Here is a 23735-nt window from a genome sequence, read left to right on the forward strand (position 1 = left end):
GGGTATATAGGATCTCAGATGGAGTGAAGTTCTGGAGAAGGGTACAGCCAGAGTGAAGTTGCTGCTTTCTGCCCGTCTTGTGGCATAAAAGCTTGTTTCACGCTGTCCTCGAAGTGGATCTAAGTGTGGTACTTTTACAATATTGGCCTTGTACATAACAGTAAGGCCACCCACATCCCTCCTATGTTGAAGGCTCTGCTGAAATGACAGATCTATCCAGGATGGGTCCAGGCGAGAGATGAGACGTCTTGCTCTGTTCTCTACTCTGTCAAGCAGTTGCAGATGAGAGGGGGGGGCAGGCAAACCAAGAAAGTGGAGCATACTCAAGGTGCGAGCGTACTTGTGCCTCGTACAGAATCTTGCAACCCCTACTGTCAAGTAGATGCGAGATACGGCGAAGTGCTGTAAGCTTCCTGGCTGCCTTGTTTGCAAGATTTACAACATGGTTCTTCATGGTTAGTTTGGAGTCAAATTTCACCCCAAGGATATCAACTTCTTCTCCAGGTGCCAACACCCTCCCATTCATCCTTACTACTGCACCAGCATTACCATCATGGTGCCTAGAGACAATCATCATTTGCATTTTCTTAGGTGCAAATGTTACTTGCCATCTATTTCCCCAAGCTGATATAGCTCTCAGCTGGTGATTGATGAGGAATGTACATACATTCACCAAACCTTCACTGATTTACATTTTTCTTCCCTTTTCATCAAAGATTGCAAGAAAAGAGCTCTTCAGATCATTAATTCTCCACGCACCAACACCACTTCTAACAAAGTTAAATTCTTCCCTTCAGCCAGGTTGCATTGAACATTTCTAAAGTACTTGCACAAGCTAACACTAAAGTTGCCATCGCTTCCAGCACTTCAATAAAAGATCTAACCAGGACAGAATCCAAGCACCAAGAACCAGCCAACGTAGGGGTTTACACTATACCCTGTAGAGGCTGCGACAGGATTTATGTAAGTGAAACAGCAAGAAACCTCGAAACCTGCCTCAATGAACACATTTATGCATGTAGGAACGATAACTTGAACAACGCCTGCATACAACACTGAAGTTCCACCAGTCATCTCATGAAATTCAGGGATGCCCGATTAGTGATCAAAGAAACTAATTTCTGCAGACGCAAGTGCCTTGAATCAGCACTAATCACTGTTTCTAATACAGTTAAACAAAACAAAGGCAGCTTCACCATCTCTAAAGTCTTAGCAAGAATCCTCCTGAAAACAGTAAACCCTGCCATCACATAGTCTCTCCTACTAATACTACACGAGCACATTACAGAGGATGAACACTGAAACAGGTCTTCTCTGATCCAACCTCCAATAGGAACATTTGTCTAACCTATTTTTATGTTACCCAAGTAATAACTTTTATATCCTTTTACTCATGTGCAAGTTAGTTGTTCTACCATATTGTATTACTGCTATTACTACTACCACTAGTATTACACCTCACTCTAAGCCTATATATACCCTCTGTGTCCATGTACTGTTTGTAACGGCTTGACAAAGCTCCTGGAGAGCGAAACGTTGCCACAATAAAATGTCAAATTAGTTTCATTTGTGTTCTTTTACTTTACAAAGGTAGAGAGTTGAAAGTCATCATAGATAAGAATATGGTGATTTTTTTTTTTTAACAAGTCAGCCGTCTCCCACCGAGGAAGAGTGACCAAAAAAGAAAGAAAAAATCCCCAAAAAGAAAATACGTACTTTCATCATTCAACACTTTCACCTCACTCACACATAATCACTGTTTTTGCAGAGGTGCTCAGAATACAACAGTTTAGAAGTCTATATGTATAAAAATGTAGGTAGTAGGTTGGTAGACAGCAACCGCCCAGGAAGGTACTACCGCACTGCCAAGTGAGTGTAAAACAAAAGCCTGTAATTGTTTTACATGATGGTAGGATTGCTGGTGTCCTTTTTTCTGTCTCATAAACATGCAAGTTTTCAGGTACGTCTTGCTACTTCTACTTACACTTAGGTCACACTACACATATATGTTCAAGCATATATATATATACACACCCCTCTGGGTTTTCTTCTATTTTCTTTCTAGTTCTTGTTCTTGTTTATTTCCTCTTATCTCCATGGGGAAGTGGAACAGAATTCTTCCTCCGTAAGCCATGCATGTTGTAAGAGGCAACTAAAATGCCGGGAGCAAGGGGCTAGTAACCCCTTCTCCCATATAAATTACTAAATTTAAAAAGAGAAACTATCGTTTTTCTTTTTGGGCCACCCTGCCTTGGTGTGATACGGCCGGTTTGTTGAAAAAAAAAAATTATAAATATACACAACATATCCCTCCAAACTGCCAATATCCTAAACCCCTCCTTTAAAATGCAGGCATTGTACTTCCCATTTCCAGGACTCAAGTCCGGCTATATAAAATAACCAGTTTCCCTGAATCCCTTCACTAAATGTTACCCTGCTCACACTCCAACAGCTCGTCAGGTCCCAAATACCATTCGTCTCCATTCACTCCTATCTAACATGCTCATGCACGCTTGCTGTAAGTCCAAGTCCCTTGCCAACAAAACCTTTACCTACTCCCTCCAACCTTTTCAAGGACGACCCCTACTCCGCCTTCCATCACCTACAGATTTATACGCTCTCCATGTCATTCTACTTTGATCCATTCTCTCTAAATGACCAAACCACCTCAACAAACCCTCTTCAGCCCTCTGACTAATACTTTTATTAACTCCACACCTTATCCTAATTTCCACACTCCGAATTTTCTGCATAATATTTACACCATGCATTGCCCTTAGACAGGACATCTCCACTGCCTCCAACCGCCTCCTCTCTGCAGCATTTACAACCCAAGCTTCACACCCATATAAGAGTGTTGGTACTACTATACTTTCATACATTCCCTTCTTTTCTTCCATAGATAACATTTTTTTCCTCCACATATACCTCAATGCACCACTCACCTTTTTTTCTTCATCAATTCGATGATTAACCTCATCCTTCATAAATCCATCCACTGACATGTCAACTCCCAAATATCTAAAAACATTCACTTCTTCCATACTCCCTCTCTCCAATGTGATATCCAATTTTTCTTTATCTAAATCATTTGGAGCTGTAAAACATAACCCTTTTTTTCCCATATGTTCTTCACTTCCCATTATGCTAATTTTCAGGAACACTTGTTTTGAGAACGTTTACTGTACAGCAGAGAGATAAGATCTAGGAAGATATAAAATTAATTAAAACAATAGTTGGTGAGTGTTTTTAGAATGTTGATGAGTTTCAGCAATGTGTGACTTGTACTGGATATCTGTTTCTTTTTTGACATTTTTTTCATTAACGTCTGTGGGAAAATTGGCTACTAGTGGCATTTGTAACACTTAATATTATTCTTTCATAGTAACAGTATCATTTGTAATCCACCAGAAATCGTTTGATGCCCACCCACGTAAAGAATCACAAGTAAGACAGATGGCCTGGATTGGTGACGGTGTTTGGGTGAGCATTCGGTTAGATTCAACCCTTCGGCTCTACCATGCACACACACACCAACACCTTCAAGATGTTGATATAGAACCTTATGTATCTAAGATGCTTGGTAAGTAAACAGGTGTTTTTTTGTTGTCGGCTTGTTTTGGATTGTATCATTCTTCTTTATTTGCGAATTTAGTTTGAATTTAATGTTGCCTGTTGCCTCAGTGAGTTGCCTGTAACTTACCATTTCATCAGCACTAAAATTATTTTGCAGTTTCAAAGTTTTTGACTTGTTATTGCAGTGTAACAGTTTAACCAAGGTCAAATATAATTGTACTCTCATATTTTCTTAGAATTTTTTATTAAAGCATTTATATAAACATGAAAAATGGAACTTCTTTATTTCATTTTAAAAAGAGCCATAATAGCATCCTAAATATCAGGGTTATTTTATTTGTAATTTTTTCTTTTTGGTTGATTTATGTGTGATTTTTAATAAGTAGTTAAAGTACCCTAGAGAGAAGAATTGGCCCCAAATTTTTTTCTAAAATTATTAAAATAGGCTTTGTTGCATTTGCTAAGCATGAGGTGCTAACTTTTTCCCACAGTTATATATATAGGTGCATTAAAATATTTTACTTTGTCATTGTTTTTGCCATCATAGTTGTGGCTTCCTTGGTCTTTAGAAAAAATACTGAAATGTGTAGACTTAAAATTCAAGTTAGGTAGCCCCAGACACTAGCTGCCAGCACCAAGTCTTCTTGGAAAACTGTAATAATGCATCACTTTTCCACTGCTCACCACCACATAACACTGCTCATTGATTTGGCCTGATTTGCTGAACCTGCTGCACCACCACCACTACTACCACCACCTGCTGCTACCATCTCTACCACCACAACCACTGCTGCTGTGCTGCTGCTGATTACTGAATCCCCTCCCCCTCCTCTCTGCTGTTGTATCATCTGCTACTTTCTTCTGCTTGACCCACTGATGCTGTTTGATGACTGGCAAATTTTTACGCCTAACTAGGTGTCTTCCCTGGAGGTACTAATCAACAGTATTATTACATCAGGAGTTGTGATCTTAAGATGTCATTCTGATGTGTTCACTTTACAGTAACAATTAGTTGAAAATTAGTCTCTGGAGCTGTTATCTTAGGTTAAGCTTCCCAATTTTTAACCAGCTGCTGTAAGATTCGGAGTTATAATATTTTTGTTTTGAAAATTTTAACCCTTAAACTGCCCAAACGTAGATCTATGTTTTCACTTCCAGCTCTCTCATCTTTTTTTTTTTTAACCTTTGCCTTTGTCATATAAATACGTCTTATGAGCCAGTGTTTTTGACGTATTAATACACCGAAATTTTAGCAGCTTCAAATCAAGCAGGAGAAAGCTGGTAGGCTCACATGTGAGAGAATGGGTATACGTGGTGGGTGTGTGCAGTATCGGGGATCCAGTGGTGCATTGTGGGAAGGCCATTTCAGTATGCCTTGCGGTAAGAAGCTCCTTACTCCCTGGCAAATTGGGAATCTTCTTTTTCTAAGTGATAGTTCTAACACCTATGGAAGTGCCAATAAAGGTGAATTTCATGGTTTTGGGGAGTATGTGACCAAAAGCAGTGCCCAGGATAACATAATTAGTGATGAAAACCTAGAGGACCCACAACCTTCCACCTCTGGTGCTGGGCCATCTCATTCACATTCACCTGTACCAGGGCGAAAGAGGAAACTATTTCCTTGTGTACAGGACTCAGATGTGAGCAGTGAAACTGATAGTGATAGTGATTTCCAAGCTGTTGAATGCAGTTCGAGTTGCGACAGTGAGGAGAAATATTCTCCAGTGAAGTGGCAGGATGTGCGATGCAGCATGCATTCTGGTAGTGTGCCGTATGCCATTCCAATTGGAAGTAGTAAATATCGGAGTACATCCTGTGACCCTACACCACGAACTGATAGTGAAGATGACGATGATATTGTTTCACTGTGGATGGATAATGTGCGTGGGGCAACAGTTAGTGGTGGTGTTGGCGGTGATTTGCATCATATGGCACCAACAGTAGCCCACTCTGGTACCCATGCCGCTAACTCAGCACAGCCATAACGAAGGCCACCCCCACACTCCCACAACCTTCACAACCACAACCACCTGTCAGTATCCAGTACCCACCAGCAGACTGCATCTGGGATTGGCAGCAAGGTGCCAATTTTGTTCCCAATCCCCATCACTTTGATGAAACACAAAGTGGAATATGGCCATCGTGTACACTTGGGAACAATGCCACTAAGTAAAAGTAAAGTGAAATTTATTTCTTTGTAAAGGTTACAATGTGTAATTACAATTTTGATTTGCTAAGTACAAAGATAGCCACTATCATGCCAAGGCATTTTGGGCAGAATAATCCTAATACATAGTAACTAATTAAAACTAGATAAGTAACTAGTACTATACTTAAAACTAGATAAGTAACTAGTACTATACTTAAAACTAGACAAGAAGTAGTGGTTAACTGTTTTACAATCTTATTTAAACTTAATACAAATGCGAGGTAGTAAGGTGGAGTAGGGTTCGGTAAAATTATCTTGAAATTGCACACAAAATCGAACTTACAAGTAATGGTTCAGGTGACAATATTTTATGGATTGGCAGTATTAAAAGCATAGAGGTCACATAATAAAACTAATTAGCAGATGTTTTAGTTGAATTGGTAAATATTGAGAGATAAGATGATTTTATGGATTGGCAGAATTAAAATCTAGAGGTCACATAATAAAACTAGTTAGCAGATGTTTTGGTTGATTTGGTTAATATTGAGAGATAAGATGATTTTTTAGCAAAGTCCTAAATTTAGAAGTTGTCAGGGGATCCTTGACCTGTTCCAGTAGCGAGTTCCAGATCTTCGGGCCCTTTGTGTGCATAGCATTCTTGCATAGTGAGAGACTAACTCGAGGGATGTTAAAAAGTGCCTTATGCCTTGTATTGTTACTGTGCATTCTGTTGTAACTGTCAAGGAGTAGTTATAAGGGAGGGTTTACAGTAGAGTTTAATGTTCTGTATATGTAGTAGGCACAGTAATACGAATGTATGTCTTGTATATTTAGCAAACAGCTTTTTGTTGGATTATTAAGGGTCTAAGGTGATTGGTTGTGGTTGAGCCCCAGGCACAAATGCCATAGGTGAGGTAAGGATATATTAGAGTGGTACAGGGTAAGGAGTGTTGTTTGTGGTACATAGTATCGTATCTAGGAAAGGATTCCTACTGATTTGGAAATTTTCTTGGCTATGTGATGGGTGTAGGACTGAAATTTAAGATTACAGTCAAGGAGAAGACCTAGAAATTTGCCGTCCGTGTGTCTTGATATTTATCAGTATGTTAAGTTGGATATTTAAGGCTCGGTTGCCAAACAGCATGAAGTATGTTTGTCTATGTTGAGAGTGAGTTTGTTGGTCATCATCCAAGTATATATCTTTAGCAGTTCATTGTTTACAGTGTTTCTAAGTACAGCTGGGTCTGAATGGGAGTAGACATATGTAGGGTCATCTGTGAATAGAACTGGTTTAAGGAGTTGGGATGCACTGGGGAGATCATTGATGTAGATGAGAAAGAGGAGTGGGCCTAGGACACTACCCTGGGGTACTCCTACAGCTACAGGTTGGATAGCAGAGTTGACTCTATTTGCATATACATACTGGTGTCTGTCATTAAGACAGGATTTTAGGTAGTCAAGAGAATGTCCTCTGATGTCGTAATGATTCAGTTTGAGGTGCAAGAGATTGTGATCGACTGTATCAAATGCTTTTTGTAGGTTGATGAAGAGCCCTGAGGATATTCATTTTTATCGAGAGCTGTGTATATTAATTCAAGCATTTGTATAATATTGTATAATATAATATTGGCAGTTTGGAGGGATATGTTGTGTATCTCTATACGTATATGCTTCTAAACTGTTGTATTCTGAGCACCTCTGCAAAAGCAGTGATAATGTGTGAGTGTGGTGAAAGTGTTGAATGATGATGAAAGTATTTTCTTTTTGGGGATTTTCTTTCTTTTTTTTTTTTGGGTCACCCTGCCTCGGTGGGAGACGGCCGACTTGTTGAAAAAAAAAAAAAAAAAAAAAATTGTATAATAGTGTCACTCGTACTTTTTTTGATCTAAACCCAAACTGGCAGGGGTTAAGTATGTTCTTGGAAGTAAGGTACGAGTTAAGACGCTTGTGTAGTATTTCTTCAAATATCTTGGAAAGTAAGGGCAAGTTTGATATGGGTCTGTAGTTGTTCAAGTCAGTTGGATCACCTCCTTTGTGAATTGGGGTGACCCTTGCTGTCTTGAGTATAGATGGGAAGGTTGAGGATGCTTTTTATATATACGAATGGTGGCAAGTTATCTAGATCACCTGCTTTGTTTTTTAATGATTTAATGACGAGTGAGACTTCAGTGGAATTAGTTGGTGCTAGAAATAGACTATTTGGGTAGCTGCCAGTGAGGTACTCATTCGGCTGGGCATTTGAGCTACGAATTTGACTTGATAGCTTTGATCCTACAGTAGAGAAGAAGACGTTAAATTTGTCGGCCGTGTCTATAGGCTGTATGTGAGGTTCATCTGGTTTAGTTAAGTTTATCTCTCTATTTCCAGATGGTTTCCTAGAGCCCAAAATTTTGGAGAGGGTTTGCCAGGTACTTTTCATATCACCTTTTATTTCACTAAATCTATTTTCAGAATACATTTGCTTTCATTTTCATAATAGTTTTGTGAGTATTGATGTGTATCCTTTAGTTAATTCTTTAGTAATTAGGCCCAATCTGAACTGTTTTTCAAGTTGGCGTTTTTTATTAACCCTTTGACTGTTTCGGTTGTATATATACGTCTTACAAGCCACCGTTTTGGACATCTATATACTAATAAATTCTAGCGGCTTCAAATCAAGCAGGAGAAAACTGGTAGGCCCACATGTGAAAGAATGGGTCTGTGTGGTCAGTGTGCACCATATAAAAAAAATCCTGCAGCATGCAGTGCATGATGAGAAAAAAAACTGACCTTTTCTTTTTTTTTTAATTGCCAACTTTGTGGTCTATTTTCATATAGTATTTATGGTTGTATTCTCGTTTTCTTGGTCTCATTTGATAGAATGGAAAATATATTATAGAAATAGATGTGATTTTGATTGGTTTTACTATGAAAAGAACCTTGAAATGGAGCTCAAAATAGGGGAAATGTTTGATTTTTGCCGATGTTCAAAAGTAAGCAAATGAAGTCATTTTCCAATAAATGTCAAAGTAGCCATTCTAATATGCAGTCATGAATGGGTTGACATTATTTATACAATTATTACAATATTGCAGTAGTCAGCATAACAGTAAATCTTCTATTTTTTGTTTGAATAAAAATTCAAAATAGAAAGCAAGAGTAATATCAGAGGGGCCTGGAGATGTGACTGATGAACAAAGAAAATGTTATTTTAGATCCGGGAATGTCTGCATTGTTCATTCTGGACCCTATTTTGAAATTGTCATATTTTTTTTAATTTTCATGAAACTGGCCAAATTGCAAATTTCTGACCACATTATTAAGTAGTTGAAATAGGTAAATAGGCAGTTTCTTTTACTCAATTGATAGAAAAAATGGAATTCTAAAGAAGTAGCTATGAGTTTGGTCGACTGGAACAATGGAATTAGCCGAAAATAGGGCTCAAAGTGGACGAAATCGCGGATTCGTAAATATCACCGAGGTCGCTAAATTCGTGAGAGCATAATTCCATCAGTTTTTCATCAAATTTCATTATTTTGGTGTCATTACAATTGGGAAAAGATTCTCTATTATTTCGTAGGAAGGAAATAATTTTTTTTTTTCGGAAATTTTGCGACACCAGGAGAGACACCTCAGGATTTGAGGTTGCGACAGTCAAGGGGTTAATACATAGATTTGAGGATACTTTTTGTTAGCCCTGGGTTGTTTAATCTCTTTACTGTGATCTGTTTCATTTTGATTAGACAATGCTTGTTATAGAGGTTTAGAGTTTTATGTAAAAAAATCTTGACATCTTTATCAATATTATTACTGTCAGCTAGCTCTCTCTGCCAATCATTGGCCCCTAGTGCTAGTTTTAGGTTGTTTATCGATGTCTCATCATGCAGACGAAATTAGATCTTTCTTGTTTCTTGAGGCAATTTACATAAGTTGGTTATGAGAAAGGTAGGGTAGTGGTCTGTGGTGTTGTCTGTGATTATACCTGCTTGTAGTGGGGATATTGTGTTGGTCCAGATATGGTCAAGTAATGAGGCACTTGTTTCAGAGATTCTTGTTGGCTTCATTATAGAGGGTAGCAACAGGCTGTTGTTCATAGTGTTTGTGAAATCAGCTACTGGAGGGTCATTTGCTTGGATGAGGTTTATGTTGAAATCTCCTGCAAGTATCATATGGTGTTTATTCAACTCTGACTCAATTATCATGTTTCTAAGATTACTGCTAAAAGTGTAAGTATTTGTGTGTGGTAGTCTGTAGACTGTGCCAACTGTTATAGGTTTCTTAAGGGTTTTTGATGTGAATTTAGCTATTACATGTATATATTTGCCATTTTTATCCCATACATTAGTTGATTTCATACATTCTAGCTCATCAGAGTAATAGATGGCAGTACCTCCTTGCATTACCTTCAGTAATGCAAGGAGGTCATCATAGTGTTTACTCAATGATCTAACATTATAGTTGAAGACTGTAATGTTCTTGCTGGCGCTGAGAAGGGTATTAGCCTGACTAGCAGTGTAGTAATGGCAATTACTGTTAGGATTATTTGTGCAGTTCAATAAGAGGTTGATATCAGGATCGATAATTGCATTCATGAGGGGTACGTAGAGAAATAAGCTGTTACAGTTATTAAAAAACAAAAAGCATTTGCTGTTAAACCACTAACAAATATGAACATACGAACTAAGATAATTATTTTAAATCTAAAAATAATAGAGCTACTGAATTTAGCACCTGAGTTAGCACCTTAATTAATTTAAAGTTAAAAGTAATGGTTTCGAGTATAAAATAAAACAAATTAAATAAAACACTTAAGAACCTGAATTAGCATCTTAAATAGCACCTTATGTGTCTTAAGTAACTGGAAATCAGTTACTGTTATTCACTGATAGAGATAAACTGGAATGCTTTCACTTACTCTTTGATGAACCCCTGATGGACATTATTGTCAGGCAAAGTAACACATACTTCGAATACACCATGGCAAACACAATTGATTCACCAGGATCATGCCTACTCGAGTGGAAGGACACAACTGTGGCAGAGATGTATCTGTTCTTTGCCATAATAATGCTTATGCCACATGTGTATAAGCACACTGTCACCACTTACTGGTCGACAGATGGCTTGATTTCAACCCCATCTTTCAGTGATATTAAACCAGTGAATCGATTTCTGCTACTGTTACGTATGCTACACTTCTCAGACAAAACAAGGCCTGACAGAAACGACAGGTTATATAAGATCAGGAATGTGCTTGTATACCTGAAACAAAAGTGCTGTATGTATTTTTATCCCTTCAGGAAGCTTGTTATTGATGAGTCTTTGATTTTGTTCAAAGGTAGACTCATTTAAGCAGTATATACCAAGCAAGAGGAAACACTTTGGTATAAAGTTATTTGTACTGTGTGATTGCAGAAGTGGTCTGGTTTTGGATATACGTAATTGTGTGCACTGGCAGTAATACATTGCAATATACCAAGAAGTTATTGGGTATCTCTGGTGATGTGGTTAGAGCAATGATGGAACCATATCTTGGTAAGGGGCATACATTACATACTGATGACTGGTACACAAGCCCCTTACTCAGTGATTTCTTGTAAGTGAACATGACAGACGCGTGTGGCACAGTGCGTGGAAATTGTAAGCATATGCCCAGGTTCAACGCAAGCACTCACATAGGTGTTTGCTGCCAATGACATAATGGCATTTCGGTGGCATGACAAACGTGATGTCACGTTGTTGACATCAGTTCACCGAAACGAAATGGCAGACAGTGGCAGGCAGAATAGAGAGACCAATGAACCCATTCTAAAACCTGCAGCTGTGATGGACTACAACCTCAGTATGCCCTTAGTGGACAAATGTGACATGCAAATTGAGTTTGTTTATTGTGTTCGCAAGAGTTATAAGTGGTACATAAAACAGTTTTTCCATCTTGATATTTCCATTCTTAATGCTTATACTGTTTAAGTTGAAGACCAACAATAAACCAAAATATGGTGAGTTTTGTTTGTCAGTCATCAGACAAATAATATTCAAGTACCAAGTAACAACACCTGCAATAGACCAGCACCCACGAAATTATCAACACACACCCTCTCGTCTGTGGCCTGGTGATCACTACCCCATTCAGCTGCCTCCTGGTGTTATGTCTGTCTACATACCACAAAACTCCCACAAAAATGCAGAGACACTCGTTTTGTGTGTTAGAAGTGTAAAACACCACTGTGCATAACACCGTGTTTCAAAGAATTCCACAAGCTGCAGCAGTTCTAGGAAGATATCCAGTGACTGTACATTTGTATATACCACCTCTCCTCACTTAACGACAGAGATAGGGACCTAAAACCCCGTTGGTAAATGAATTTGTCACTAAATAAGGAGCATACTATAATGGCAGTGGATTTGTGTCAACCATCCTTGATATTGTTTTAATTTCACCTTTACACCATTTATAACATATCTTGTATATTTTTAAATGTTTATACAGCAGTGTACTGTACACCTACCATCCGACTTACGACCTGCTCGACATACATCCACTCGACTTACGTCTGTGCATCTGGCGGCTGGGCTGGGCTGGTTGATGCACACCGTTGTACAGTATTTGATGATACTCTCGGCGGCAATGCGTCATGCAGGCAGCATCAGTTTGAGTAACCCTGCCCTATCAGCAGCATCATACTGCATTAACTGGACAGTAAATTTCACCATGGCCCCTAAGATGAAGTCTGAATCTTGCACTGGAGATTGTGGCAAGAAAGGCTCTTACTCTCGAGCTCTTTATTTGTTTTCACTGTTGCATACCTGTCTGTATCTGTCTGCCTGTATATCTGTGTCTGTCTGTATTTGTGTGTGTGTGTTTATCTGTCTTTCTGTGTGTCTGTCTTTGTCTACCTGTGTTTCTTTGTCTTCCTGTGTGTCTGTCTGTCTACCTTTGTCTGTCTTTCTGTCTACCTGTGTGTCTGTCTTTGTCTACCTGTGTGTCTGTCTTTATGTCTACCTGTGTGTGTCTGTCTACCTGCCAGATCACTCACTACTAGGTCAAGGGAGGAGCCAGAGATATGAGTAGGGAAATCAACAAGTTTCTCATGTCAAACACTGCAAGAAGGTCATCAAAGTCCCTCTGTATAAGGTGCTGGTTGAGGTCACCAACAATTATAATATGTTGACAGTTGTGTTGTAGCAGAAGGGAGTCAATATTTTCCATTAGGAAGTTGATGGGGTCTGCATGTTGCCACTGAGGTCTATACATTGCACATGCTAGTACAGAGGTACTAGTGTTTATACAGAGCTTGAAGAACATCATTTCAAGATGTGTAGGGGTGGCAACATCAATGTGCTGGGCATGAACACTTTTAGAGAAGCACACAGCAACACCTCCTCCTTGCCCTTGCCTGTCTCTTCTCATCCATGAGGTGTAGCCAGCAATTCTTGCAAAATTTTCTGGAGTCCTGTCATCCAAAAATGTTTCAACAACAGCTATCATGTCGGGACGTCGAGTGCTCACAAAACTGTGTGAGCTCTCCAACATTAGTAATGAAACCTCTAATGTTGGCCGACAGGATGCAGATAGACTGGCTCCTCATGATTAAGTGGTCAGCTTGAGGTGGTGGGTGTGTAGGGAATGTAAGGTGCCTGCCCTTCAGAGAGGTAGGGTACTGAGGCAGCTGCAGGGATGTAGGTCTGTGGTCTTGTATAAGGCACAATACCACCTGCTGGGCTGGGATAGGAGTAGCTAAGTGGGTGATGTGTGAGAGTGTTCACCAATTCAGAGATCCTGCTGGTTTGTTCTGAGAACAGGTCTCTAAACAAGTGGCCCTGTCTGTCAAGTTCCTTTTTCTTCCGACACTGGTCCTCCTGATGTCCTTTCTTGTAGCAGTAATTACACCTGGTATCTCGCAGGCAGTTGTTGGCAGTGTGCCCCTTCCGGTGACAGCGAGAGCACAGCCTAGGTGCCTGGGAGGGTGGACTAGGATTTGTTGCACCTCCTGTGTTTTGCAGATTTGTCCTCAGATTCTGCCGCTGGAACTGTGTTAGTGGAGGGTGAGACGGCTGTAGATGTCTTCCTCCTCCACGTCCTCTTCCACGTCCTCTGCCCCGTCCTCTACCAGTTGTGACAGATGTGTCCCTGCTGTTCGTACTTTGGCACAGTAGGTGATCAGGTGCAGTGATAGTTCCCTGATCATTAACTGCACCAATCTCTGGTGGAGAAACTCCTGGCTCAGAACTTGCTGATGAAGCACTGCTACCAGATTCTGGAATAGTGTTGGCAGGTGTGCTGACAGGTGTAGGATCAGAGATGGTATGTGCACTGTCAAGTGGACTGGAAGTGGCTGAAGCAGAGATGTCAGGTGTAGGAGAATTAACAGATCCAAGGCTTCCCTCGTTGCTGGGAAGAGGATTTGTTCCCTCTGTGGTGGTCAGAGGAATTGTGTTAGAATTCCCAAAGGTAGTGTTTTGAACTCTGTCAGCCTGTGGGACCTTAGCGATGACAGAATTCCACCAGTTATTTACCCCTGAGTTAAGCTCAGTGTGGGACTTCCAGTCTTTGTCAATAGTGTCACCATCAGCTGAGCAGCTTACGTTACTTGATGTAGGCTTGCACTGGCCTTCTACAATAGCTTGTAGGTTATCTAATGATTTGAGGAGCTCATGAAGTGCTTCCCTGTGATGGATTATCTTAGCTGCAACTTTACAACACAGCCCAAGAGGGCAGTCTTGATCTTTGGACAGGAGTCCCTGAGGTAGGACTTCTGAACCTTCCTCCTGTAGCTCCAGGCTTGTATCCACATATACCACAGAATTATGGATATCCTTCAATTTTCTGAAATTTTCAACCTGGCTGCAACAAAATTCTTCTTCTGGAATGCAATCTGTGTGGCAGTATTTGGAACAAGTAGGCTCCTTATATCTAAGAAGAATTTTGTCCCTTGTGGTATACCCACAAACACTGCAGTAACTACTGGGACAATAGCCAGATAGTGTAGATATTCTTGCTATTTTGCGGTGTGAGTCATCCCAGAGGAGGCTTGTAGGTTTGCAATGAAGTTCACAGGAGAGAGGGTGGGTGGTGGTATCGTGGGTGGGGTGGAGTATCGTGGGTGGGGGTGTTTATAGCAGGGTGGGTAGTGAGGGCGGCAGAGGGCCGACGAGCTGGAAGTGTTGCCTTCTCACTATCACTTAATAAACACTGTTTATGCTATCCACTTTTCCACTCTCTCTGTCTCTCTCTGTCTCTGTCTCTCTCTCTCTCTCTGTCTCTCTCTCTGTCTCTCTGTCTCTCTCTCTGTCTCTCTGTCTCTCTCTCTGTCTCTCTCTCTCTCTCTCTCTCTCTCTCTCTCTCTCTCTCTCTCTCTCTCTCTCTCTCTCTCTCTCTCTCTCTCTCTCTCTCTCTCTGTCTGTCTGTCTCTCTGTCTCTCTCTCTCTCTCTCTCTCTCTCTCTCTCTCTCTCTCTCTCTCTCTCTCTCTCTCTCTCTGTCTCTCTCTGTCTCTCTCTGTCTCTCTGTCTCTCTGTCTCTCTCTGTCTCTCTCTGTCTCTCTCTGTCTCTGTCTCTCTCTGTCTCTCTCTCTGTCTCTCTGTCTCTGTCTCTATCTGTCTCTCTCTGTCTGTCTGTCTGTCTGTCTCTTTCTCTGTCTCTGTTTCTCTCTCTCTCTCTCTTTTTTTACACAGGGTTTGACAAGGTTATGGATCCCTAGCTTTATTGACAAGATATTTACAGGTTAAGGATTCCTAACTTTATTGACAAGCTAAGAGCTGTTACCTACATCAGCTCATTTGAAAGCATTTTTATTATTAAGAGACATACAAGTAGGGAACAGGATGAAGTTGGAGCCATCTGTGGGCCAGCATTTTCATTTGATCAACTGACTTTATCTCGTTGACATCATTATGCTGTACGAATGTGTTCCACACTCGAGTCATCCTGGGTATGTATGATCTCAGATGGAGTGATGTTCTGGAGAAGGGTACAGCCAGAGTGAAGTTGCTGCTTTCTGCCCGTCTTGTGGCATAAAAGCTTGTCTCTCTCTTTCTGTCTCTCTCTCTTTCTGTCTGTCTCTCTCTTTCTGTCTGTCTCTCTCTTTCTGTCTGTCTCTCTCTTTCTGTCTGTCTCTCTCTTTCTCTCTCTCTCTCTCTCTCTCTCTCTCTCTCTCTTTCTCTCTCTTTCTCTCTCTTTCTCTTTCTCTTTCTCTCTCTCTCTCTCTCTCTCTCTCTCTCTCTCTCTCTCTCTCTCTTTCTCTCTCTCTCTCTTTCTCTCTCTTTCTCTCTCTTTCTCTCTCTCTCTCTCTCTCTCTCTCTCTCTCTCTCTCTCTCTCTCTCTCTCTCTCTCTCTCTCTCTCTCTCTCTCTCTCTCTCTCTCTCTCTCTCTCTCTCTCTCTCTCTCTCTTTCTCTCTCTCTCTCTCTCTCTCTCTCTCTCTCTCTCTCTCTCTCTCTCTCTCTCTCTCTCTCTCTCTCTCTCTCTCTCTCTCTCTCTCTCTCTCTCTCTCTCTCTCTCTCTCTCTCTCTCTCTCTCTCTCTCTCTCTCTCTCTCTCTCTCTCTCTCTCTCTCTCTCTCTCTCTCTCTCTCTCTCTCTCTCTCTCTCTCTCTCTCTCTCTCTCTCTCTCTCTCTCTCTCTCTCTCTCTCTCTCTCTCAAATATTCACTCTAGGATTGGGGGTTGCGACAGTCAAAAGGTTAATCACTGAAGAAGGCGCATTCTCCCCCCCTCCTCAGCTGCGGTCTGTTGCTGTTCTTGTTGAAGGTGCTGCAGCTCTTCAGTGGTTAGCTCTTCCCTGTGGTCATTTACCAACTCTTCCACATCCTGGCTACTCACATCCAACCCCATGGACTTCCCCAGTGAAACAGTAGATTCCACAATAGGCTTAGGGTCATTGAGAACACATTCTGGCCACAATTTTCTCCAAGCAGAGTTCAAAATCCTGAAAGTCACTCCCTGCCAAGCCTTATCTATAAGGCTTATGCAATGGAGGATATTGAAGTGATTCATCCAGAACTCTCTTAGGGTCAATTCAGTGTCTGAGGTCACTTCAAAGCTCCTTTGAAACATTGCTTTGGTGTACATTTTTTTGAAGTTTGAAATGACCTGCTGGTCCATGGGCTGGATGAGATGAGTGGTATTAGGGGGCAAGATCTTCACTGTGATGAACTTACACTTCTCAAACAATAGGTCTTCCAAGTCTGGAGGATGAGCAGGAGCATTGTTCAGTACCAGGAGGCACTTAAGTCGCAATTTATTTTCCTAAAGGTATTTGTTCATACAGTGGAACCTCAAAAATCGAACGTATCACATATCTAACGCTTCGAAAATAGGACCATTTTTTCAGACAAACTGTGTCCCTATTATCGAACGTGCCCCTATTTTCGGACCGCCGGGTACGGGACCTGTCTGCCGCTTGCTCTGTCCGTGTCCCCGCGCCTGCGCCTGCGCCGTGAGCAGTCTAGCTTTGTTTATGCTTAAGTGAACACTAGCCTACACTCTCATTCATGCATTTTACAATTATTTCGTTGTGTTTAGTGCTTGTGGTACTGTGAAATAAGCTGCCATGGGCCCAAAGAAACTTGCTAGTGGTACAAGTGAGAAATACCATAGATGTGAAGAAGGAAATAATACAGAAGTATGAGGGTGGTGTGAGACTTGTTGAGCTTGCCAGGATGTATGGGAAAAGCAAGTCGACCATCGGTTCTATCCTGTCAAAGAAAGAACAAATCAAGGAAGCTGATGTTGCGAAAGGTGTTAATATAGGAAGTGGATGAGGTGCCTTCTTCAAAGATTAAGGAGATTTGTGCCAAGTGGAATGATGTCCAAATGTTTGTGCAGAAGTACCACCCTGTGCAAGCTGAAACAAGCCATCTTTGCAACAAGTTCAGTGACAGAACCATGTCCCATTTTAGGGAAATGTTAAAGAGGCACCAGAAACAGAGGACTGTGGACAGTTATTTTGTGAGACAGGGGTCCAGTGACTCTCAAGCTGGTCCTAGTGGCATTAAAAGACAGAGAAGGGAAGTAACCCCAGAGAGGGCTTTACCTGAAGTCCTCATGGAGGGGGATTCTCCTTCCAAACACTAACCCCAACTCCCCCTCTCCTCCTCCCTATCTTCCAGATGTCATCACCAATCTTCAATAAAGGTAAGTAAAAATGTTATTTTATATGTATTACTATACTTAATTAAAAACTATAGTATTTGTTGTATGTAAAACTGTAATTAATCTCTATAAAATGTATTTTTTGTGTGAATAATTTTGGGTTTCTGGAACGGATTAATTGTATTTCCATTATTTCTTATGGGAAATATTGCTTCGAATTTCAGACTTTTCGAATTTAGAACTAGCTCCTGGAACGGATTAAGTTCGATTTTTGAGGTTCCACTGTACTTGGTCCAAACACTTCATTGACCCTCTCAATGAAAATTAGCCTCGTAACCCATGCCTTATTTTTAGCCCTCCACATCACACACAGTTTACTCTTGATGACATTGTTTTTCTTGAATACTCTGGGACTTTCAGAGTGATGCACGAGTAAAGGCTTTGCTTTGAAATTCCCACTAGCGTTACCACAGAACCAAAGAGTTAGCCTATCCTTCATAGGCTTGTGTTCTGGTAGTGCCTTTTCCTCCTGCATGATGTAGGTCCTCTATGGCATTTTCTTTCAAAAGAAGCCTGTTTTGTCACAATTGAACACTTGTTGGGGGAGGAATCCTTCAGCCTCTATGTAATTCTTGAATTCATGCACAAATTCTTCAGCTGCACGTTTGTCTGAACTTGGAACCTCACCATGCCTTACAACACTGTGTATGCCACTACTCTTCATGAATCTGTTGAACCAGCCTTTGCTGGCTTTAAATTCACTAACAGCAGCACTCGTTCCAGGCATTTTCTTTACGAGATCCTCATGCAGCTGCCTTGCCTTCTCGCAAATTATCCCCTTTGAAACACTATCTCTTGCTAATTGTTTTTGGTTGATCCACACCAACAACAACTCCACACCCTCGATTGTTTGAGACCTCTGTTTTGTTAGCATATTTACACCTTTCGCAACATCAGTGTCCTTAATTTCTGCTTTCTTCGACAGGATGGAACTGATTGTAGATGTAGATTCCCATAAATCCTGGTCAGCTCCACCACACATATGCCACTCTTATATTTTGCAATAACTTCTTTCTTGAATTCTATCATGTCTCTCACCTTCTTTCTTTGGCCCCATGGTGGCTTATTTCACAGTTGCAATCAATAAACAAGCACCAAAAACAATGGATGAATACACAGAGTATTCCTACCCGAACGAGAGAGACTCACAGATTGAGTGTGATATGCGTGAGGAAGCGCATTGCCAGCGGGTGGACGTGTCTCATACCAACGATTTCCGAGCGGATGGCCGATATCCAGGGGGAAAATTTTGCTGAAAAAAGTGCTTGATTTCTGAATTGACCGATTTCTCCAGGGGTCCACTGTATATCACTGAAAACTGGGGTTGAAATCAGGCAGTCTGTCAACCAGTATAATTTGACACTGTGCCTATACACATGTGGCATAAGCATTATTGTGGCAAAGAAAAGATACATCTCAGCCACAGTTGTGTCCTTCCACTGGTGTAGGCTGATCTTGGTGAAAGAATTGTATTTGCCATGGTGTAATCGAAATACAGTGGACCCCCGACTTATGATCAGCTCCCAACACGAACAATTATGTAAGTGTATTTTTGTAAGTGCTTCTTTAAGTGTATTTTTGCGGGTCTGAAACGGACTAATCTAATTTACAATATTCCTTATGGGAGCAAATTCGTTCAGTAATGGCACCGGAACAGTCTTCTGGAACAAATTAATATCGTAAGTCGGGGGTCCACTGTACATGTATATGTTACTTTCCCTAACAATTTCTATCAGGGGTTCATCAAAACATTCCAGTTCAGTGGCATTGTTCCCTAGTGTACAAGATGGCCGTATTCCACTTTGAGTTTCATCGACATGATGGGGATTTGGAACAAAATTGGCACCTTGCTGCCAATCCCAGATGCGGTCTGCTGGTGGATACTGGATATTAACAGGTGGTTGCAGTTGTAGAGGTTGTGGCTGTGCAGGTTGGTGTGGTGGGTGGGTGGGTGAGGGTGGACTTTGTTGTAGCTGCGCTTAGTCAGCGGCATGGCTACCAGCATGGGCCACTGCTGGTGCCTCATGGCACATGGCACCACTACCATCTGGTGACGCATGCACATTATCCATCCCAATTGTAATAATATCGTCATTTTCACTATCTGTTCCTGTTGTACAGCCACGGGATGTACTCCGAGATGTACTCCTTCCCCTTGGAATAGCATATGGCACACTACCAGAATGCAAGTAGCATAGTATATACTGATGCTTCACTGGAGAATATTCCACTTCACTCACACTATTGGAACTGTATTCAAGAGCTTGGATATCATAATCACTATCACTATCATCACCACTGCTCACATCTGAGTCCTGGACAAGGGAAAATATGAGTTTCCTCTTTCATTCTGGTACAACTGAATGTGAACAAGACGGCCGAGCACCAGAGGTGGAAGGGTGAGGGTCGTCTAGGTTTTCATCACTATTACCGGTGTCCTGGGCATTACTTTCGGTCACAAACTCCTCAAAACCATGAAATTCACCTTCGCTGACACCTGTGTTTGAACTATTACTTAGGAACAAAAGAGTCCCAGTTTGCCGGGGAGTGAGGAGTTTCATACCACAAGGCATGGTAAATGTGGTGTACTAAAATGGCATTCCCACAATGCAATGCAGATGCCCCAATTTTTTTCATACTGCACACACTAACGATGCAGACCCTTTCTTTCACATATAAGCCTACCAGCTTTTTCCCGCTAGATTTGAAGGCGCTAGAATTTTGGTGTAGTATTATGGGACCGACACTGGCTCTCAAGCCGTAATACTACGGGACCAACACTGAAAGAGTTAATGAATGTACTGTATATGTATTTTATCATTCTGGGATGCTTTAAATGTCATAGTATATTACGTGTAGGTGGGGTGGGGTGGGCTGCCCTGGCTAGCTACCATACTTCCCAAACCTGACTTCCTACAAATAGATACTACTCGCCTGTCACCCTACATTAAGACTATAAATATTTTAAGGTAAATAATGGGTGTACTCTGTGTGTATTTTACCTTTATTGTTTTTAATGCCTAGTTCTATTGCTATCTTAATACGTACAGTGGAACCCCGAGTTTCGATCATAATCCATTCCAGGAGCTAGGCCTAAAGTCGAAGCAGTATTTCCCATAAGAAATAATGTAAATCCAATTAATCCGTTCCACCAAAAAATAAAAAAAAAATTCATTTTTTTTAAAGAATAAATACTATAGTTTTACATACGGAAAACAATGAGAAATCAATATAAAGCACTAATTTTAATGGATAAATGAACATTTAAATCAGTTTTACCTTTATTGAAGACTCTTGTTGGCATATGGAAGAGGCAGGAGAGTTTGTTTGGAGGCAGGACTAGATAGTCCTTCAATATGATACTAATATCAACTCTATGGCTTATTTATCTATCACAATTCATCTAATATGACAAAATAAACAATATTAATAATGGAAACATGGCATATACTCCAGAATGAATAAAATATGTCATTATATATGTCACGATTGGTGTTGTGTTGTTGTTGGGTGTATAAGGGCCACTGAGAACATAAGCATAAGCAGCAGCAGAGGCGGCGGTGTTGTCAGTCACCCTTTATACCTCAAACAACAATGAAGGAGTTAAGTTTCTTGTCATCATTTTTCTGTCACTTAATTGCTTAACTTACTTGTTGCACTGTTAATGCTACACTTTGTTGCTGGCTGGCGTTAGCCTTATCGACTCATGTTGCTTTAGTATCGTACATATCGTAGAATCACTGAATCACTGAAAAAGGCACATTCTCCCCTCTCTCTTCCTCCTCCACTCTGGTACTGTGCTACAATTTCTTTTTTTCAACTTTCTTTACCAAAGGGCTGCTACTATGAAGTTTCTTTGGACCCATGGTGGCTTATTTCACAGTCACAATCAATAAACAAGCACTAAACACAATGAATTTATTGTGAAATGTTTGGATGAGCATGCAGGGTAATGTTCACTCAAGGATAAACAAAGCTAGACTGGCTCACAATGCCTGCATGGGCAGGCAGACAGGTCTGGTATGCCAGCCGAAACATGAGGCACAGGCCAAAACTGAGTATTGGCTGCTTTTTTTTGGCTATATAGCCAAAAAAAGCAGCCAATACTCAGGGCGGCCAGTACTCAGGGCAGCCAAAACTCAGGGTTCCACTGTATATGTTAGTGTAAACTTGTTATCTGGCATTTATAAGTGGAAAAAAATAGCGTTCTGCTTTCTAGCAATGTCCGCTTTCCGGCAGTAGCCTGTAACCTAACCTGCCGTATAAGTAGGACCTTACTGTACATTTAAAATCTTTTATACGTATTTTGTTTTTAAAAAATTATGGATTTAAAACCTGAATGCATCCTTAATTATAAATAAAAATATGTAGCAGTATATTAAAGCAAGTTATTTCACTAGACAGCTTCAGTGCCATTAGTTCAACAACCCAGCAGTGAAGGAAATGAGTTGAAGGAGGATAACAGCTATTACCCTGTAAATTCAGCTGTGTAAAACAAAAAAAAATTAAGGGTTTTATCATTTTCTTAGGGGCCAAAAACTTTAGATTTACAGCTAATGCGTTGAAGCTGGTAGTGTAAATTTTGTAACAGGTAAGGTAAAGGGTAAAGGTAAGACATTGTTTGAGTGCCATTCTAAACACTGGCAATTTTTTTTTTTTTTTTTTTAACCCTGAACGCTCCAAACGTATATATACGTTCTCTCACGTAGCGCCCCAAACGCATATATACATTCTCTCACGTAGCGCCCCAAACGTATATTATACATTTTCTTTGTCATTCATTCAACATTGCCACGATAAGCCTGAGTCGCCTAGACATGAGAGAATGGGTGTGCGCACTCACTGTGCACCATATTAAAATAATTGGGGATGCCTGGGTACCATATGCTCTTTTTTTCCTATTAAAAAAACTATTTTTTTTTTCTCAAAAAACTTTGGGGCACTACGCGAGTGAACATATATATATATGTTTGGGCCGTTTAAGGGTTAAGCATAATACCCTTGCTTTTATTTCTTGAGCCCTGATGACAGACTCAGCATTTTTAAGAGTAGTTCATTATTTATTCAGAGTTTTCCCATAAGTGAAAAATTTTCTTTAATAGTAATTCACCATTTAGAGTACTGTTCCACTCTCATAATACATTCTTACTAGTTAAATGATCAAAATGCACAGAGTAAAATTTATCTTAAAGTAAAATAACAAAATTAAAAAAAAAAATATTATTGATCTCTAGTGAATTTATCTTGAGCATTTGACAAGAGTGAATTTTTGTGACATGTCATATGAAGGAATCTGTAAACACCCATCACTGATCAAGTAAAAACTTATGCTGAAATTATTAAGACAGAAATTTTCTAAAATATTTTTTTAAAACATGTTTGAGAAAGGTTTTATATGCATAGGCTTCTTTGTTTTAATAGATGAACATTAGGTATGCAACAATAGGTTACATAAATTTGTGGAGGGAATTTTTTTTTTTTTTTTTAACACGGTGGCCGTATCCCACCAAGGTAGGGTGACACAAAAGAAAGAAAAACCCAAAAAGAAAGAAAAAAACTTTCCTTATCAGCCAACACTTTCACCATCACTCATACATAATCACTGTGTGAGCGGGGAGAGAGAGGGCCCAGTAGCAACCGGTGAAGAGGCGGGGCCAGGAGCTAAGACTCGACCCCTGCAACCACAAATAGGTGAGTACAAATAGGTGAGTACTGTCTTTGCAGAGGCACCCAGATATGACAGTTTAGATAGTCACTCCAAACTGCCAATATCCCCCCCTCCCCCTTTAACCCTTTCAGTGTCGAGACCCCTGATCCTTAACTCACTCCGTGTCGAAAAATTTAAAAAAAAAAAAAAAAAATTCTTATGAAACGATAGAGAATC

The 23735-nt window shown here is 40.5% G+C and overlaps 1 protein-coding gene across 24 annotated transcripts in view; it reads left to right on the plus strand.

Moving 5' to 3' along the window:
• The window catches only part of syd (JNK-interacting protein syd), a 517229-nt gene that overhangs the window by 413308 nt on the left and 80186 nt on the right, over positions 1-23735 (plus strand). For 20 of the 24 annotated variants that reach the window (XM_070084613.1, XM_070084625.1, XM_070084617.1 and 17 more), the window contains 2 exons: positions 3412-3583; positions 4492-4506. In XM_070084613.1, the coding sequence (XP_069940714.1) occupies positions 3412-3583; positions 4492-4506 (187 nt within the window). The remainder of the gene's footprint in view (positions 1-3411; positions 3584-4491; positions 4507-23735) is intronic. The other 4 variants (XM_070084636.1, XM_070084615.1, XM_070084634.1 and 1 more) reach the window with 1 other exon arrangement.

This window comes from Cherax quadricarinatus, chromosome 13, assembly GCF_038502225.1.
Source record: "Cherax quadricarinatus isolate ZL_2023a chromosome 13, ASM3850222v1, whole genome shotgun sequence".
NCBI classification, from domain to species: Eukaryota; Metazoa; Arthropoda; class Malacostraca; order Decapoda; family Parastacidae; genus Cherax; species Cherax quadricarinatus.